We start from the raw sequence: 20,171 nt of genomic DNA, 5'->3' as shown, positions 1-20,171 counted from the left end.
CATAGCTAGACCCACAGCAACGCGCTTAACAATGAAAATGCTTTTGTTCGCCGATCTCCGGCGAATTACGTCATTTACAGAATGCCGAGTCGCCAGTCAGCCAATCATAATGCATTGTTGATTGTCCCGTTAAAGTGCATGAAGCATAAACATTTGAACACCGAGCAGACACTTTCATGAGATCAGTGTGCGCTAGCTAGGACGCTAAACACACTTCCAAGATTTATCACTTAAAAAAAAAAAAGATGCTTTTGCTAATAAGTAAGCATCATCAATGACATTTAATTTACATTTGGCGGACAAAACCCTTACGTGAAACTCGAACACACTTCCCACACGTTAGCACGTGCTAGCTAGAATGCTAAAATAGGATCCGTTTAATCATTGGCAAGGTTCAAAAGTAAACTTTCACAAATAAATGTTATGTTATTGTTGTCCTGTGTATAATAACTGACTCAACAATAAGAGCACCAAAGTAACTTGCCGTCACTGTTCTCTGCTGACCTTTTGGCTGTGCGAACTTCCTTTTTCGCTTAATGGCAACGTTTCATTTCATCAGGACCTCTGCAAGAAGATGATGATGATGACGATGGCGCAAAGAGGAAGCGCAACAACCGCGTCACTCGTGACCGAGATCAAATGTGAACCAATGCCACCTCGGTGACCTCCTACTGACCTTCAAGGCAAAGTAAAATGTCTTCATCAGTTATTTGATTAAAAATACTGCTCAAAGCTTTTATCAAGTTATTTTCTTGCTCAACAAACTGTTTCTAATTTCTTTACTGTAACTGTAAAGCAAACGTATCCAATGTAAATGTATGTTTATTCAAAATACTAATTTATAAATAGCTGTTAGCATCTGTGAAGTTTTATGATTTAAAAAAAAAAAGTTGTACTGTCGAACCAACGTATTTTTTTCGGTTTGTTGGTCGTGAATAAATGTGAACCATCAATCCGAAGTTTTAAACGTTGTTATTAAAGCAATTACACAAACTTAATGCTTTATGAGGAGATGTCAAGTTGCAATCTTTGTTTTCTGATTAAAAAGCAACACTGCCTCAGGAATAGATTTCTTTCGTATCAGATGGAAAATAAAAACATGCACAAAATGCAATCTTTATAAGTATGTTATTTATTAGTGCAGTTACAGTGATCCCTCGCTATTTCGTGGTTCGTTTATCGCGGCTTCAGTGCTTCGCAGATTTTTTTCAAACATATTCATTAAAAAAGAAATAAATAAAAATTTTAAGCCCACAAAAAGTCCGCGAGAGGCAGCGAAAGTCAGCAAAACAACAGCGAGTCAAATAGAGCAACATATACAGTACTACATGTATATGTTTACTGTATTTTGTTATTCATACACTAACCTAACTTATACATGTTTAAATCTATTAGTATATAGCATTAAGTAATGTTAATTACTACAAAATGTACTTCTACATGCATGTATACCATTAAATTTGGCCTCATATTTTTTTTATACTCATACACATGTACATGTGCCTATGGGAGGGGGAGGTCGCTACTTCGCGGATTTTCGTTTATCACGGGGGTTTTGGTCCCCATTAACGCGATAAACGAGGGATTATTGTATGACCATTAAGAAGAGATTTTCATTTGCGAACCTGGCAGCAGACAAGCAAATCCAATTGAAATATCTCAAAAATATCTAAAAAATTAAATCTAAGTATCCAATCTAAATTAATATGTCGTTAACAAAAACAAATCAAATCTGGCTCTTTTTCCTCAGAAAACTGCTTCGTCAGGAGAGCAGTTATCGTCATACTCCGGTGTTTGGCGACGCCTAGTGGTGTAGTTGTGAATTACATACAATAATCACAATTGGAAGCTTGCTGAAGAATCTGTATTCATTTAACCCGGGCCGTCGGCCCACTTGAAAAGTCCAAAGATTAATAAAAGCCATTCTTGAGACTGAAGCGATTCCAAAGAACATTGACACGCTTGTGCTGAATTCCAAACGTTTATTTACATTACTCATCATGCTTTTTTTCCACCCACGTATCCCGCCGAGGCCACGGCGTCCCACACGTCTCGTCGGACCGACTGCCTGTTCCACTTCCCGCTCCACTGAGCGCGGTTTGGCGAAGGAGGCGGAGTTTCTGTCAGTTGCTCGCTGCCAAATACTTCGCGGTGCACCTCCAACGACGCCTGACTCGGCTTCATGCCGATCACCTCCAGTAAGCCTTCGGCCTGTTTCTGAAGCGTGCAGATGGACTGAAAGAAACACACACACATTACGCACAGAGTCTGTAGGTGTATGTGTGTGTGTACATTTGTATATTCTACCTTGATGACTTGTGTGCTGTGTTCCTTCAGTTCAGATGCCCGATCCGACAAGTCCTTCAACAAGCTGCCTGATTGCAGAACAGAAGTTTTTTTTTTTTTTTTGGCTGTATAGTGTGTGAGCACGCCTGCGCGTGTGTTACCTGTCTGAGGGTCTGTGAGCATCTGCTGGGGTTTGACTGGTTTTTCATAAAAGTCCTTGAAAAAAAAAACATGACACAAGGAATTGAAAGTTGATTACAAATGGAAGGACTTGCTCACTCACTCACGGTTTTTGCCTATTTCTACATGTTTTCTATTCCGTGATGCGTTTCAACGAAACGCAATGACGAGCCAGTCGCCTCACACGAAGTCGTACATTTGTTGCAACATTTTTGTGTCACTTTGTGAGAGGGAGAGATTTGAGTTCTTGTCATTATGGTGGGTTGCATGTGAAGTGTGTGTGTGTGTGTGTGTGTGTGTGTGTGTGTGTGTGTGTGTGTGTGTGCGCGCACGCGTGCGCAGGGCGGTCTTCAGTTGGTGTAGTTAGAAGCATGCAATGGATTTGATGACAGAAGAAGCGGCATCAGTCACGTGTCCCCAGGAGGGAAGAAGTGCGAATGGCACCCACCGCAAGTCGCCTCTCCGCTTTGAGTGCGCGCACGGCCCAGCGCAGGACTTGCTTGGGGAACGTGCGTCGCTTCTTCGCCGTCTCCATGATGGCGTCGTCCATCTGCTTCTCCAGCTGCGCCAGCTTGTCCTCATCTGAGAGAGAGAGCGAGGGAAAAAGAGAGCGTAAGTGAGAGAGATTTGAGTGAGCTCAACAGACGACCTGTACGTGTTCGTACTGTTCACCGTCGTTATGTGGGCTTTGGTCCCACGTCTGTCCATTCACCAACACGTTTGCTTGGACGGCAGCCTCAAAATCCTGCGCGTTCAAAAAAAAAAAAAAAATGTGATACGTTTGTCAAATAAATGTGATATGTTGACAAATCGTCTTTAATTGAAGCTCGATGTCCTGCTACCGTTGACATAATTGGGCCATCACCATTTCAAATACTCCCTTGTCACGCACTGGTGCTTTGAGATACAAGTAACCCAAACTACGGGTTTTTCAAGATAATGAGCCATTGTGTGTGCAGTCTTTGAACTTTTTTTTTTTTTGCTTGCGAGCAAAAACTTGCACTGTCTGGTGGCAGTGATCTCAACTTGCTTCATGGCAAGCAGCAGTTTGGCAGGGGTACTACAACAATCCTCACAGGCCTGTTTTCTTTATCTTCTGCAAAGAACTAATATTAATGCAACTTACTGGGGGAGTTGTGACTGTCTCAAATGTATGTCAGTATCATACTGGCTGCGGGCGGCCACGGCGAGACGGAAGTTTAGCAAAAAACGGTCAACTGAATTGTGTCACGACTGTATTTCTAAAGTGACGTATAAAGTTCTGTTATTTTTACTTCAATGCTTCTATTAGTGCATTTAGGCAGTATTTGCTTCGTATATAGTGTGTAAAACTTATTCGTTCTGTTGTCAATCAAGTCGCACTGATTTGAACGACGTCCTTGTTTGACGTACGTCAGTCAACATCCGGGTAATTCAAGCGACTTCTTAGAAATCTTTGCTGCGGCCATAGCTTCCACCCGCAAATCGTTTAAAGTTACTTTTCATTCCCTGCAGGTTTTGATTTACAGGGGTCGAGAAAAATGTTTTCTAAAAAAAAAAAAAAAGGCTCAATTTGGCGCTTCAACTCACCGCCACCAGCTGCTCAAGCAAAAGTCGCTTAGTGTTCTCCGGAATTGCCGTTTGTCCGCCCAGCGCCTCGTTTAAAATGTCTTTGTAGAGCTTCATTTGCTGCACAACTTCATTTTTCGACATCAGCCGCACTCGGAAGTCTTCGTTGGTGTCTGCTCCAGTTTGCGTGTCCATTTTTGCCGCCATGATTTGATTTGAACAGTTTCTTTCCTTTTTCCGGGTTGCACTTTCTTGAAGGGTCCGAGTAGAAACAAGTGAACGACACAAACAATCCTAGCAGTCGACCTACTCGACAAAAATGTAGTTTTTCCTCCTGGAGTCGAACAAATACAACAAAACAGCCAGACGAAGCGCAGTCAAAAAAGAAAAAATAGATTTGAGTTTGTTTTCATTCAAAATAACATTGTGACTAAGTCTTCTGATCCGACATGACAGACTCTACTTAAGCTTGATGTTTAGCAAGTGCGCAATAGGAAGTATTTTTATTTCAAAAATGAGCCGTCGAGATGTTGAATGCCCCTCCAGTTCAACTTTACTGTGAAACGATAGATAAAAATAAAAAGACAAAAATTTTGTGTTTGAAAACAACCACCCAACGTTCCTTTTAAGTCTGGTCGTGTAATCTAAATGCATCATGAGAAATGCCACAGACGGTTAATGAATAGCATCTATATGGTGGCATAACCCTCAATGCATATATGTTTACAACGGCGCCACAACACATGGAGACAGACAATATAAACAGTACTCATTGGAATATATTCTTTATCCTCTGTGAAAAAAAAACATTTTGGTGGGTCACGGTCATCGTCAAACTCTACTAATCAGCTTGCAAAAACTGTTTAAATCTTTCCAGTTTACTTAATCATATAACTATGTTGTTTGAAAGTGAAATTGTGTGTGTGTGTGTGTGTGTGTGTGTGTGTGTGTGTGTGTGTGTGTGTGTGTGTGTGTGTGTGTGTGTGTGTGTGTGTGTGTGTGTGTGTGAGGCCTCCCGAAGGGGCTGAACGGCGTGTTTATTTTTCAACAAAGCTGTCCTTCGTTTGATGCGAAAGAAGTGCGACGTGCTGGGCCTCATAGTGAGAAGTGAGAAAAACACCCTTCAGCCCAGTTACCTCTCACGTCTGTCGTTTCAAACTGCAGGTGGCAAAAGTACTGACGCCTTCTACTTTAGAGTTACAGATACCTATGTTAAAAAAAAGACGACAGATTTGAGACTCCTCCTATCGTTCAGTACGAACTATGATGAATTTATTGTGGCTGCCTTCCCGTGTGCACGTGAGTTGGCCACCAGGGGGCAGCATACCACAGTCATGTTGACAAACGTAGTCTGCTTGAGCTAAAACCACAGAAGCAATATGTTCTCGTGTGTTCATGCCATGTAAACATTCATCGTGCGTGGTGGCCACTTTCTGCTTTTCCTATATTAAGAGCATCATGATGTGTCACATCACATTTGGGTCAGGAAAGAAAGAATTCATTAATGTTTATTGCTTTAGTGGCTTCCGGATTTCAAAACACTCTGTCGCTGACGTGCGCTGCTTACACTTACAACATGAGTGTAAGTATGTCAACATAATGCTGGGGAAAAAAAAAAAGAAACGTTTCGAAGTTAGTTTGGTCTCGGGAGAAATGAAGAGGGGGGGAAATCCACATTTATTTTCAGTAATTGTTTCTGTGAGAGAAATTCTTTTAGTATTTATTTATTCTTTCATTTTGTAAGGCCATGGTACCCAACTCTGGATTCACATAAGAAAAAAGCACACACAAACACAGCAAACACACCCCATCACAGTCACGTAACTTGGGGTCGCGTCATCAGATTATAATTGTTAAAAGTCTGTTTTGCTGCTAATCGAATAAGAATCGTTCATGATGGCAGTCTTTGGGACGCAGTACTCTCTGTACAGTGTGGAGCTACACGAGGAATGTGGGTTAGAGTAATATTGTTGTAAAGGATCAGCGTGGCGGCGGTGTGTGAAAGGGGAGAAAATGAAGGCTGGGACGCTGAGCGAGGTTTGTGTGCCAGAGGTCAATCATCATGCGCCGCTCCAATGTGGAGAGTCGTCGGTGCTCCACAGCGGCTGCGAGTCATCTAGGAGTGATTCAGAATTTTAAAAAGAAAATCAGACTCGGGAAAAGCCTTATTGTCATTGGAGCACAAGGTGCAAAGTAATGGAACAGAAACAACCCATTCAAAAAAAAAAAAAACAAGGACCAACGGGCACATACAGAAAGGTAGTCCGCCAGGTAGCGTTTTACAGTGCCCCATATATTTCAGATTAAAAGAAAAGGAAAAACACGTGGAAGGGGGAGGAAAAAACAGCCTTAGACTAAGCTCCTATAGTGGATCACAGTATGGATTTGGAAAATTAAAACAAAACAAAACAAAAAAAAACAGCAACAACGATTCAAATAGTAGGACATTTGGAAGTGGCGTGGGTCATACAGATGTTTGGTCACTTTTGTGTCTTTTGAAACGCAAAAACATGTATGTTATTATAAGTGCTGCCTTTTTCCAGGAGGTTGGAACTTTGGAGGACCAGTTTGTGTTTTCAGCAACATTTTTCTGTCATATACATTTAGTTAGGGCTTACATTTGGTGAGCTGGCTTTCTGAGTCAAGAGGTGACAGTGTAACACTCACAGCTTTCTTCAAAATGGCGTCTCTCCGGGTGGCTGGCCGGCGGCGGCCTCCCCCTGCCGGGCCACCCCCGTTGTGGCCCTCCCGTCATGGCAGCCAGGAACTGCAGGCTGGAGCGCAGGTGCTCACGGTAATGTTTCCTCTGTACTCTTTCCCAGGCGCAGCGAGCGTCCGACTCCACCCGGCACCAGGTCTCCTGCCGCCCTTTGACATCCTGGAGGTTCTCCGCCATGTTGCGCTTGTTTGTTTGAGAAAGCTGCATAGCCCAGATGGAGATCCTGCTGTTGCCATGGCGCCGAGAAACATGAGGAGCCACATTCTCAAGGTCTCGTGTTTGGAACGAGTGACCACTCTGCTGCTGACAGAAAGGTACGATGTCAAGTAGCGTGTGACCTCAGGGAACTTGTTTCATTCATTTTTTTTTCCTTCCTTTAATTTTTGCCATACTAGAATAAAGTACAATTGCACATCCACGCCAGTAGGTGGCACTGGGATTCTCATTGTAAGAGATTGCGCAAGTATTATTTGCTCCTCTGCAGAACGTGAATTTCTAATAGTTTTATAGACAAATGATACTATTTATAGTGATGGCGGAGAGTTGGGGGGGTGTTACAAAAAAAAAATAAATTAAGCATTGTGTTACGCATAAACAATGCCGCTCAGCAAATCTTACAAGAGAAAAAAATGTGCGTTTGCTGTCATGTACCAGACCGCTGTGGAGGCTTTGCAGGGGCGGCTATCTCAAAGGATTCCCCACACACGAGCCAGTCAGGAGGCTTTTCTCGGCCCAAATGAAGATTAGGATTAGCGCATTACACCTGATGATGGCGGCATATGGACCAGCTACTGTTCTTGATTGACGTCTCTGTCCAATAGCACTCCGGGCCACTGGCTGGCCACTTGATTAGGTACACAATCGGGCTGCGTGATAGTGAGCGTGCCTTGAGATACGACCGAACTGATTTGAGTGTTTCGAGGTAAAAGTTGTCGGGCGGATTTTTTTAAACTGACTTTTTGGAGAAACACTTTTTTTTTTAACTGCGTGTTTCAGTGTCACTTGTACTTGCTGTCAAACTGAACAGAAAAAAAAAGCATTACTACTTCATAAGTCTGATTGTTTTTTTTGTTAATGCTTAATGGGCAAATGTCATGCTGCATCAACACACAAGGATAGCTCATATCTGCATGTATTCTTTATCCTCTGTTCAAATCCACTCATTCTCCCGGAGTTTCCTGAGTCATTTCCAGTAGTTGTGGAAGTCTTCTTTATTTGTGTCTGCATATCTGTGTTATACTGCCTCCTTAATGAGCCGCAATGAATTGACCATGATGCACCGACTGTTTAAGATACGTTCACAAGTGAACTTTGGCCTCACTTACTCGCGTGAGTTAGATTGTGGAAAAGGCGAATTTGCTTGAATATGCGCCACACCTGCGTCCCATAAATATCTTTACCAGATACTCCAACTTCTTTACACGCTATATTCTCCAGCCCTCCTCTTTTTTTCGTACGTTCCCGGTATTGGTAGCAGGAGTTAAAAACAAAGAATAAACTCCGGTTTTCTGCTCAATAACTCTACGATTCTGTGCGCGATGCAGAATATTCCCTCAAGAGATTGGCAGAATTTGTGTCAATGCGATCTATTCCGTGTGGAAAAAGGATCATCTCCAATTCTGCCTGGTAATAAGATTGGCTGGCAACCGTTTCAGGGTGTCCCCCGCCTACTGCTGGGAGAGGCTCCAGGACCCCCTCCACGACCCTTGTGAGAATAAGCGCATCGGAAAATGGATGGATGCACAATCAGCGGTATACAATTTATGTAGATTTAAAATTTGGTTAAAGTGCCAAAAAAAATAAACAGGGGTATGTCGCGGGCACGAGTGTGTTGCGATTGATGAAATGAAAGTTTTAAGTCACTGAGGTGTGTGAATTTGACACATTTTGGATGTTTGGAACATTTCGCGCAAAAGTATAGCATGTAAACTACACGTTGTGCTCATGTTGGTTATCACGCATCTTCCATCGGGGCGTGTGCGCGCGCGCGCGTGCTCGTTGCATCGTTGGTGGCTCGGATCAGTTGCCGCTCTCCTATTGGCTGAGCCGGCGTGGGGCCATCCTCCTCCAATAACAAAAGATCACGGCGCACCTCCTCTACCGGGAACTTGGCCGCTCACTCGAGGCATGTCGCTTCCTGTTCTTCTTCTTCCTGCTCACTAAACCGAAAAGAAACGACCGGAAAGGAAAAGGAAGCCAAGCAAGCACGTGCGATGGTGGCGGCCGAGCTCGTGCAGGAGCACTTGAGCTCGGATGCCGCCTCCCCACCTGACCGCATCAGCAAGGTGGAGGAGGGGGGGCTCGAACCCAGCCTGCGGTCCGACGACGCCGGGGACGAGGAGGAGGTTGCGGACGAAGGCGACGCGATGCTTCCCGACGGAGGAAAAGAGGCGACGATGAAGAAGGACGAGCAGAGTAGGGAAGAGGAAGTGAGTCGCGCCAAGACCAAGCTGTACTGGCAGCGGTTCGTCGTTCTGGCCGTGTTCAGCCTGTATTCGATGGTCAACGCCTTCCAGTGGATCCAGTACGGCATCCTGGCCAACGTGTTCACGCAATTCTACCGAGTGGACAACAACAAGGTGGACTGGCTGTCCATCGTGTACATGGTGGCCTACGTGCCGCTCATCTTCCCGGCCACTTGGCTGCTGGACCGCCGAGGCTTGCGCCTCACCGCTCTGCTGGGCGCCGGCCTCAACTGCGCCGGTGCTTGGCTCAAGTGCGCCAGCGTGGGGCGAGACCTCTACGCCGTCACCATGGTGGCACAGGTGGTGTGCTCCGTGGCGCAGGTCTTCATTCTCGGCCTGCCCTCGCGCGTCGCCTCGGTCTGGTTCGGACCTGGGGAGGTGTCCACGGCCTGCGCCACCGCCGTGCTGGGCAACCAGGTGCGCATGAACGTGGTCGGAATATCGGCACATGTCTGGGTTCGAATTTATGCACTCGTTTCCGACCCCCCCCCCCCAAAGGGATTGATTTTCAGGCGTCTGACCGACATATTTTTAGGAATAAAAATAGTTGACTAAAAAGTTAAGTGCAACTCACCTGTTCTCAGGTAGTGATTTTTTTCATTTGCTTTGATCGGAATTATTCAGACAGTCCCTACGCCCAAATGCTACCTTAAGATATGAGTGACCCGACTCACAAGTTTTTCAGAGGTACAAGTTGTCATTTGTTCAGAATAATTTTATTTTCACTTGCGAGCAAAAGTAGTGAACAAATCTCTGTATATTTTTCACAACTACATCATTTACATCTGTTAGCTTAATGTTATCACAATGTGAAATGAACACATATGGTGGCGCAACACATGTAGACAGACAATATAAAGAATGCTTGGTGGTATATAGTCTTTATCCTCTTTGAAAAATGACAAATATTTCCTCAGATTACCGTGTCACTTTTAATAGTGTTGAATGCCTGCTTACTTTATCTCTTCGTGACTGGGGTGGCTGGAACGCTTTCATGGCGCTTCCGTTCATTTTGATGGGGAAAGATCATTTGAGGTAGGGTGTGTATGTAGGGACTTTTTTCATTGAACGAAAAAGTCTTAACTAAAATTCCAGCCTATGTACACCCCTCTGAGTGAAGCATGTTGTGTATAAAATGCGCTGCCCTTCCTTGCCTTCTCCCGAATCACAATGACAGAATTTTATAAAATGTGTATGGAAGCGTGGAACTGCTAGCGTGGCGTAAATCTTTTTGACAGCTGGAATATTCATTCAAACAAGTCTCTAATGGTGAACTACATAGTTGACTTAAAAGTCCACCAAAAATCCAGACCTTGTGATTCAAGAGGAGGGAATGTGGTGACTGTGTTTGGAATTGTGGGCTCATTCATTCTCTACTCCCTAATCTTGACGAGGTACAAAGAGGACTTTTTAAAAAAAATTTGGACTGTGACGGGCCAATCATTTAATTGCGCTTGCGCTCGACGCCAATGAAGCTATATATAGACATTGGGACATTTTATTTTGGCGGTGTGCCTGTAGTTATTTTTTTTTAAATGTCAACTATGTGCCTACACACAATTGTGGTTGGGTCATACTACATGAGTCAGAAATCAAATATGACAGCATGTAGCAAAACATTTTTAAAAAAATGTTTGCCCCCTCCGCCTCCCAACTCACTGAGCCGCGACTGCTCGCGGGTGTTTATGCCCATAGCAAATGTTAGCTTTTCATGAGGGCTCCTAAAACATTACAAACCGAAATTTTGAATAAGTCCAAAACAATATGTAAACAATACATGTGACTCAGCGGCAAAATGCTGTACTGTGTCGCATGCAACAAACAGGTCAATCAGACCTCCAAGTAAGCCTAAGAGCCCCCAGTTAGCTCGCTAGCTGCTAGCTAGCACCTCATATCAGGGTGTAGAAAGCCCCTCAATGACACGGTGAGAAATTTTCCAGTAGCTGGAGGCTTTAAACTGAAATCTTCTCACTGTTCAAGCATGGAGAAATGTGTGGGCACAAGATAGATATGTGTCATTTATTGATATTTGAGCAAGGACATTTGGCAGACACTCCCATAGCGTTGGAGAGCAGAGGCATCTGTTCGATTTACTCATTTTCATTATTCTGAACCCTCATTTTATATCCAATGCTTGCTATTTTTGTTTTTTAATGACTCAAATTTGAGCGGCTTGTTCACAAAATGCTTTTCTGTGATGTGCCAAGATTATTTTTTGAAGATATTTTCGGAGGGGGGGTTGTTTATGTAAAACGTTCCTGTGAGGACGTATCCGTCTCACTATAATTGGCACATTTTTGTGTGTGTGTGTGTGTGTGTGTGTGTGTGTGTGTGTGTGTGTGTTCCATAGTTGGGCGTGGCCATCGGTTTCCTGTTGCCTCCCGTGTTGGTTCCCAACACGTCCGAAGACGTGGAGCTGACGGCGCACAACATCAGCGTCATGTTCTACGGCACCGCCGCCGTCTCCACCGCCCTCTTTATCCTCACCATCATAGGTATATGCACACACCCACAACCAGTGATGGGATTCAACAAAATTATTATTTTTAATTTTTTTTTTAACTTATCACTGGAATCGAAACTATACTTCTTCTTTTACTGGAGCCTTCTTCTTTTTTTTCGACAAGTAACTGTAGTTGTAGTTGTACTTGTACGTACTCTGGGCTCGTGCTCCATTTGCGTTTAAATCGCGTGTCAATGTCACTGGCTGTTCCGGTTCTGCTGGTCTTCACAGTCAAAATGAGAGAAGTGCTTTCATACACTGCTACTGTACTGTGCCCTGTGTGTTACGATTATATTGTACTTGAAGACAAAAGCTTGGAAGAGGTAAAACAAACAAACAAACAAAAATTAGTCTGTTTGTGAAATTGTTCATTTTAACAATGAAACAAGTTATTATTATTGAATGAATTCAGTTAATGTTAATCAAACAACTAAGCAAAAGATACGATATCATCTCACCGAACCGTTACTGCTCGCGGGTGTTTATGCACGGAGCAAATGCTGGCTTTCGTCGGGGTTCCTCCTGGGTTTGAACCCGGGCTCCCGGTCTTCCGGTCTTCTTCGGGCGCTCTGGCTTCATTGACCATTACAAAAAGAATAAATGTAAACTAACCAATAATGTCATTTGGTGAATGAATCTAAATGCATGAACAATGGGCATAGAGAAAAAGAAGGTGCTTTTGTGTGTGTGTGGCAGTGATGAAGGACCGTCCGCCGCTCCCGCCCAGCCAGGCGCAGGCCGTCCTGCCCGAGGGGCCCCCCGAGGACTATTCGTACCGCCAATCCATCATCAACCTGATGAAAAACAAAGCCTTCGTCCTGCTGCTCATCAGCTATGGTGAGCCCAGGCCACGCATAGTTATAATGCTTTCAACAATGAATAATTGAGCACAAATGTGGCGCAGCACATGTAGACAGACAATATAACAATACTCACAAGCATGTGTTCTTTATAAAAATACTGCAGTTTACTGAGTCACCTAAAATAGTGGTGAAACTCTTCCTGTTTTGTCTCCATGACTGGACAAGACCCCTGCCCGGTCGCCAAGTCGCACACACTGGAAGAAGTTGCAACAAATAAATCTTTGACGCACAAACCGCTTCATTCTTGAGATTCTATTTGAGTTTGTCATGACTTAACTCATCTTTATTTTAGAAAGAACAACATGGAAGTGCACTGTTTGCCTAATTGCAAAAGATGCGTACAGTGATGCTACTGAAGACGCTTTCACACCTGCTCATTTTGTGTCGGCATTTCCTTTTAGGCATTACCACGGGCTGCTTCTACTCTGTGTCGACCATCCTCAACCAAATGATCATGACCTGCTATGAGGTAACCCGTGAGCATTCTGTTTACTATGCACATCTGCTCGGGGAATGTCCAAAACCAATTTGTCTAAGCTGGCTGGTCATTATCGAGTATGGTAACTATCCAGTTAGGAGAGTGTCCAATGCAGGTGTACATTACCGATTGCCTGTGTTTGGTCAGAATGAAGAGTTGAACGCGGGGAGGATCGGGTTGACGTTGGTGGTGGCCGGCATGGTGGGCTCCATCCTCTGTGGCCTGTGGCTGGACCACACCAAGACATACAAGTGGGTCTCACTTCATCTGGTATAACCCTTTCAGGGACAGCGGTTACTAAAGTGGACAGTTTATTGACGGTGACAAAGCAAAAAGGTTTTAGCAATTAGTGACATCTTTACCATTCAAACGGATTTTTTAAAGTGATATCTTTCAACATTCATTCATCCATCCTTCCATCCATCCATTTTCCGATCCGCATATCCTCACAAGGGTCGCGGGGGGTGCTGGAGCCTATCCCAGCTGTCTTCAGGCAGTAGGCTGGGGACACCCCGAAATGGTTGCCAGCCAATCGCAGGGCACACAGAGACGAACAACCATCCGCGCTCACACTCACACCAAGGGACAATTTAGAGTGTTCAATCAGCCTACCATGCATGTTTTTGGAATGTGGGAGGAAATCGGAGTACCCGAAGAAAACCCACGCAGGCCCGGGAAGAACATGCAAACTCCACACAGGGAGGCCGGAGCTGGAATTGAATCCGGTACCTCTGCATTGTGAGGTCGACATGCTAACCACTGGACCACCAGGCCGCCCCTTTCAACATTCAGCTTTTCAATTTTGTTTGGTTAAAAAAAAAAAAAAAGCCAGGAAGGTATGGTGTAACCCACCTGTGTCAAACCCAAGGCCCAGGGGCCAGATCTGGCCCGTCACATCATTTTCTGTGGCCCGTGAAAGCAGCTCAAACATGTCAACTTCCATCATCCTTTCTAAAATGTCGATCAAAATTTTTAATTCTCATACGTAATAAGTGAGAGATATATTCTAAGCATTTTGTTGTTCCCAAACCCCTCATGACAGTTATTCTAGACTTCTTTATATGGTTTCAGCCATAACGGCCCTCCAAGTGAAACGCTGACTAAAATGTGGCCCGCACCAAAAATGAGTTTTAACTCCCCTTGTTGTAACGTTTGGCTTTTAACCCATTTCATAACCTGATAAGCTGTCCACTGTCGTGACCACTGTTCTTGAAAGGGTTAAAACAAATGCTAATTACGGTAAGAAGTAGAGTGATATCAAACAACCGTGTTTTGGCAATCTGAATTTACTCATTTCCTACTGTCTCATCACTACGGGGGGATTTTTAGTGGACGTTTTAGGAACGTTCTGGAAAATAAAAATGCCAGTGAACTGATTGGGGTTGTGTTGCTCTGCCACGCAGGATGACGACGCTGCTGGTGAACTGCTTGACCCTTGTGAGCATGGTGATCTTCACCTTTACGCTGAACCTGAACAACATCTACGTGGTCTTCTTCACAGGAGGCCTACTCGGGTAAACATTTCATCGTCACACAAAAGTTGGTTTTCCCAAAGCCTTGCATCACCAAAACTCACCTGCATGTGTTACGGCGCCGTTTGAGTACAAATATCCGTCGTCTCAAATTTTGTACCTACAGCAATTTTGAATCTAGTTCAACCCATCGAAACTGTTTTGTTTCTTTACATTCTATTGAATTATGTTATTTCTGTATGTTTTTGTAATGTACAATAATCTAGCGTGCTGGTTTTTAGGAGTCGTTTAAATTTTTTCTTTTTTTTTTAAATCTAGTGCCACAACGGGGCAAAGTGACCTTCACGCTCAGGTGCAGGTTCATGGGCAAAACTCTGTGTGAGGATGATATTATGTCAACGAGCCAAATTGTGATGTCACAGTCAATCAATATTGAGAAGTTGTCAGTGACCGGCACCTTTTCAGAACTAATATTGACTTGCTGTTGACGGGTTAGCAGGCATTCGAGACGCAACGCAAAAGTCATGTTTACATCCGTGGTCTCGTTGAACTTGTGTGTTTTTTTTTTTTTTGTTTGTTTGTTTTTTTTGCAGCTTTTTCATGACGGGATATCTTCCTGTGGGCTTTGAGTTTGCCGTGGAAATCACCTACCCAGAGTCGGAGGGAACGTCGTCCGGACTCCTCAACACCTCAGCGCAGGTTTTGAATTCATGTTTTGTTGAAATCATAAGGTCGGCGATAAAAAAGTCGACACATCCCTTTTCAAATGTCACATTTGGTATGGTTTGCCGTGGTCTCGTTTTTTTATATGACGAAAAAAAAAAGGAGACATTTCAACAGGGGAATGTGCGTGCATGTCTGTTTTGTGTATTTAATGTGCGTGTAAAGAGTCTGTGTGTACGTTGTTGACAGCTATGTGAATGTATTTGACTGTGTGTGTGTGTTTGCGTGTAACACAGCTCACGGCCCGCTTATGGTGATGCACTGTGTGTATTGTTGTGTCTAGATTTTTGGCATCATTTTCACGCTGATTCAAGGGAGGCTAACCACGGATTACGCCGACGCCTTGCCAGGAAACATCTTCCTCTGCGTTTGGATCTTCTTAGGCGTCGTGCTCACCGGTATTGCGTGTGTTCACGTGCACGTGCGTGTCACTCCGAAGCCCGCCAAGCATCTTTTTGTTGTTGTCATTCCAGCCTTCATCAAGTCCGAACTGAAACGACATAACGTCAACATCGGGGTGACCGGCAAAGACCAAGAGGCGGTAAGTATGCCGAAGGGGCATTCATTCCTTCATGCGCAGCCTCCTTTGAGTCGGATAATGTGGGGTTGCACAGGTCGGCAAAAAAAAAAAAACAATAAAAAAAAAAACGAGCTCTGTAAAACTGTTGATGACGTGTCATGATGCCAACCGGAGGGGAAATTGCGCTCCCCTGTAGAGACATCCTACGGTAGAGGTGTCAAACATACGGCCCGCGGGCCGGAACGGCCCCTCAAGGAGGTTCGATCAGGCCCGCAGGATCATTTAAAAGTGAAAAAATACATCAAAGACACGGAATGAATATTTTTAATAAGCTGCAGTTCATGGATCATCCGCTAGGGGGAACACTGTTTTGATCAGAGAAGAAGACAACAGAAGTCTGTCTGTCACTGAGACAGACCCAACAAGCAGTAAAAGCCAGATACCTAATTGCTAGCGAAATAGCATAAGCATCAAAGCCATATTCCAACGGTGACTTTGTTAAACAATGCATGATGAAGGCGGCTGAACTTGACTTGTATGTCCCGAGAAGCGACAAGCTTTTGCCAACAAAAGAAATACATGATATTTTGGTTATTTATAGCAGAGTATGGTATAATTTTAATGGTCCGGCCCACTTGACATCTACCGAGGCCGTATGTGGCCCACAATCTCAAATGAGTTTGACACCCCTGTTCTACGGGGTCCATAAAGTTGTCAATCAAATGTGATCTGAAGATCTCTGCATTTTGGGGAGGAGCTTGGCCGTAGCTTCTACCAACCAAGCTAATCTTCGAGCCAATGTTAGCCTGCTGCTTGAAAGTGACTGAAAGAGCGTCACGGCGGCATGTTGTTGCTTTGCAAAATAACAGAGCCGCACAATGAATCCAATTGGAATTGTGATCATAATTTTGGCAGCCAATGAAATGATCGTCTGCCATATTTCCAATGTGGGTGCAGCTGCACATCGAATCAAGCGTCGTCTCGACCATAAGTCAGCCAACCACTAGGGGGCGAGCACATTTTGGAGGCTTGAAAGAACAAGCAAGCGAAAGAGAACAACGCAGGTTGTCTGGGTTTGTTTAACCCAGGGGTGTCAAACTCATTTCACATGGTGGGCCACATACGGCCTCGGTAGATGTCAAGTGGGCCGGACCATTAAAATGATACAATACTTTGCTATAAATAACCAAAACAATATGTCTTTCCTTTGTTTTGGTATAAAGAAGCACAAGAACATTAGGAAAATGTTGAAATTTAATGAACTTATCTTTTACAAAACATTTCATGAAGCACCTTACATTTCCTTCGACAAATGTGCAATTTACTTTTATCATTCACATATATGCATTGCAACTGATCCCACTGACTGTACAAACTTTAACAAGTAATTGGTATTGAAAAATATAGTAATGCACTTTAAGATTAAACAAGATTCATAAAGAAAGCAAGTTTTAAAGCATTTACACGTGCATATAAAATCTAAATGTAATCCCTGCCTACACCTTACAAACTAAGGAGAGTGCTATTAAATGTGTAAATGTGAGAGTGCTATTGATAGCGTCTGCTGTCATGGGTCTGTCTCAGTGACAGACTGAGGCTGCTGTTGTCTTCTTCTCTGATCAAAACAGTGTCCCCTTGCGGATACTCAATGAATTGCACCTGATTAAAAATATTAATTCTGTGTCTTGAATGCATTTTTTTCACTTTTACATTATCCTGCGGGCCTGATTGAACCTACTTGCGGGCCGGTTCCGGCCCGCGGGCCGTATGTTTGACACTCCTGCTTTACATAATCATCTCGCGGGCCGGATTAAACTCCTTTGCGGGCCGGATACGGCCCGCGGGCCGTATGTTTGACACCCCTGGTTTAACCCGTAAAAGCACGTTAATTCACTTCGCCCTAGGACAATTTCAAATTCTTGGGTGAAGTTTTTTTCAAACAAAATAATTGATAATTCATTCGAAAATGATCAACCATTTGTCTCACGTTGTGTTGAAAACTTTTCATATTGCTTCCTGAAAAGTTTGATGTAATCGAGACGTTTTCTTTTACATGATGAATTATAATGATTAATCATTGTGATTTCAAAATTAATCTAAAATAATCGGGATGATCATTTTGGCCAAAATGGTCCAGCTCATGCAAGCTCACCAGGGATGGAGGACTCGGTATTGTGAGTTGCGATCTTCTCTACTTTTTTCACTACCTCAGGGTAAGAAGAAGTACAGTGTTCTTAAAAATTGTGTGTGCACGCAAGCCAACTGTAAGTCTTTGGAAAGTTTCACAGGAAAAAAACGGGGGCGGGGGAGGGGGGGATTAGGTGGTGTCTGTGTGAACATTCCATCCAGCTGCGTAGCCCAGGAGGCAACCTTAAAATGCCGCGGTGTCCTTTTGTTTCGCTCATGGCTGTGGGAGGGCTCGTCCTCAGATTGGCCGAGGTCGTCCTCTTGAGCTTGACAGCTTCTCGTGGTCAGTCCTCTTCAGACAAACATGGCAACGTGGCATTTGCATGTTCTCCCCGGGCCTGTGTGGGTTTTCTCTGGGTACTCCGGTTTCCTCACACTTTCCAAAAACATGCGTGGCAGGTTAATGGAACACTCTAAATTGTCCCGAGGTGTCAGTGTGAGCCTGGATGGTTGTTCGTCTCTGTGTGCTCTGCGATTGGCTGGCAACCGATTCAGGGTGTCCCCCGCCTACTGCCCGAAGACGGCTGGGATAGGCTCCGGCACCCCCCGCGACCCTTGTGAGGATTATTAAATTAATAATATTATATTGACAATAAAGTTGTACTTGATACTTGATAAAGCAGATCAGAAAATGGATGGATGGATATAAGCAGCAAAGAATAATCAAGAAAGATTAAAGTCTCTTCTTTCACTAGAAAAAAAAATGTTGCTCTCTCACCAAAAAGAGTCAAGCACAACAATGACTTGCATGCCGATATTTTTTTTGCTCGGGCAGGCATTCCAGTGTCACTTTTTTTTAATACGTCCCCCCGTTTCAAAATGTCTCCTTCAGCCTCCGACAGAGTCTCTGGCAGAGGAAAAGGTCAAGCTGGAACCTCCTGTCAGCTGCGCCAGGGAAACATCACTGTAGCCAGGACGTGCTCGAACATCCCGCACGACGCCAAGGCGGCCAAGGAATTCTTGAGTGGTTTCGTTTTTGGACGCCAGGCGAACGAGTGCATGGTTCGTGAGCGTCCGTGCCAGCGCTTACTTTTCCTGAGTTTACTTGAATGCATCACTTGCCTGAAGGACATTGAGCAGCAAAGGTGAGGGAAGCGGCGGACGGAAGAGCAGACCGACAGAGTCTCCGGAACGATCCGCTTCGGTCTGGTCTTTACGCGTCATCCGACGAGTTAAGTGTAAAATATATGCAGAGCCCGTTGAGCATTTATTTCATCACCTTGATATCAAGCTGACTCGACTCCTCGTTTGGAGTAATTATGCGATCTCCAGCTTTAGGTCCAACTGATAGGGCATAAGTGCCACTAGTTGTGGATACAATGGAGAACTCTTACTGAATCGATTTTGCTCGTCAGGACAAAATGGACCTCAGGCTGGATATCAACCATGTTACAGAAATGCTGAAACGGGCTTTCATACACGCAGTCGGTGTGCACAACGACTATGCACAACTCTTCAATTTTTTTATACTTGACTGTGCGTGCGTGCGTGCGTGCGTGCATGCGTGTGTGTGTGTGTGTGTAAGCGAGAGTGGTCAACACATAATTTGAGAGCGCCATCGTGTGGTCACTTAAACTGTTGACACTAGTGTTATTTTTATGCAGTTTCCTTTTTTTTTTGAAATCCGAATAATTCTGCTGAGCCTATTTGTTTTTGTTATCCATTTATTTAATTCACTATCAGATCAATTTTAACTAGTTCCGATTATTGTTTAAGATATATCGAGTTATATTCACAAAAAATTCACATTTTAGTGTTTTTTTTTTTAACAAATATATTTGTTTAATTTTGGCATTGAGTGAGCTTAATGTATGCAAGCACAATTTACAGGTCATTTTATACTTTGCTTATTAGATTTATTTATGAAAGGTATTTGCTGAACTAATCAAAGCATTTGGTAGTTGTTTTTTTTTTTTTTTTATTGTTGTTGTTCATGAAAATGAGAGATGTTAACTTCTGTACGAGCTGAGGCGGATTTCTAACTGTCTGTTTCCGTTACAAATGAAAGTGAAATCATTTTGTGTCCTCAACAGTGAATAGACTTTACAGTAGAGTTCAGGTTAAGTGTGTGGAAAAAAACTGACCAAAAAAATAACACATAGAAACAATGTTACTGACTTCACAAATGACTCGTGAAAACGTGACCACTCATTTACTAACCGCGAGGTCAGTGCTGCAAATGGACGGATGGAGAATGACTGCAGATGTTCAAAGTGTTTCTTTTGCC

At 43.8% G+C, this 20,171-nt stretch overlaps 3 protein-coding genes and 1 long non-coding RNA gene across 4 annotated transcripts; 2 read left to right on the top strand and 2 right to left on the bottom strand.

Moving 5' to 3' along the window:
- Window positions 1-1,967: 1,967 nt before the first annotated feature.
- Window positions 1,968-4,276, bottom strand: nsl1 (NSL1 component of MIS12 kinetochore complex). Its single transcript, XM_019871469.1, has 6 exons — window positions 4,036-4,276; window positions 3,139-3,211; window positions 2,915-3,048; window positions 2,448-2,502; window positions 2,308-2,375; window positions 1,968-2,235 (listed from the first exon to the last, which is right to left on the bottom strand). The coding sequence occupies exons 1-6, from the start codon at window positions 4,219-4,221 to the stop codon at window positions 1,999-2,001; spliced, it is 753 nt and encodes a 250-aa protein (XP_019727028.1). The 5' UTR covers window positions 4,222-4,276; the 3' UTR covers window positions 1,968-1,998.
- Window positions 4,277-5,398: 1,122 nt separating this feature from the next.
- Window positions 5,399-8,008, top strand: LOC109516731 (uncharacterized). Its single transcript, XR_002168399.1, has 3 exons — window positions 5,399-5,495; window positions 6,837-7,047; window positions 7,388-8,008. It is a non-coding gene; the product is annotated as an uncharacterized LOC109516731 (long non-coding RNA).
- On the bottom strand, window positions 5,676-6,962 carry spata45 (spermatogenesis associated 45). Its single transcript, XM_019871480.1, has 2 exons — window positions 6,682-6,962; window positions 5,676-6,130 (listed from the first exon to the last, which is right to left on the bottom strand). The coding sequence occupies exons 1-2, from the start codon at window positions 6,938-6,940 to the stop codon at window positions 6,075-6,077; spliced, it is 315 nt and encodes a 104-aa protein (XP_019727039.1). The 5' UTR covers window positions 6,941-6,962; the 3' UTR covers window positions 5,676-6,074.
- An 821-nt stretch (window positions 8,009-8,829) lies between the features above and the next one.
- flvcr1 (FLVCR choline and heme transporter 1) lies at window positions 8,830-20,014 on the top strand. The gene is made up of 10 exons (XM_019871460.1): window positions 8,830-9,615; window positions 11,549-11,693; window positions 12,398-12,538; window positions 12,966-13,033; window positions 13,190-13,293; window positions 14,446-14,556; window positions 15,108-15,213; window positions 15,521-15,635; window positions 15,711-15,778; window positions 18,777-20,014. Exons 1-10 carry the CDS (start codon window positions 8,947-8,949, stop codon window positions 18,852-18,854), a joined length of 1,605 nt encoding a protein of 534 aa, XP_019727019.1. The 5' UTR covers window positions 8,830-8,946; the 3' UTR covers window positions 18,855-20,014.
- The last annotated feature ends 157 nt before the right edge of the window (window positions 20,015-20,171 follow it).

Source organism: Hippocampus comes, unplaced genomic scaffold, assembly GCF_001891065.2.
Source record: "Hippocampus comes isolate QL1 unplaced genomic scaffold, H_comes_QL1_v1.1 scaffold100, whole genome shotgun sequence".
Lineage (NCBI taxonomy): Eukaryota > Metazoa > Chordata > Actinopteri > Syngnathiformes > Syngnathidae > Hippocampus > Hippocampus comes.
The sequence above is the reverse complement of the archived record's forward strand: the minus strand, read 5'-3'. Positions and strand labels throughout refer to the sequence as shown.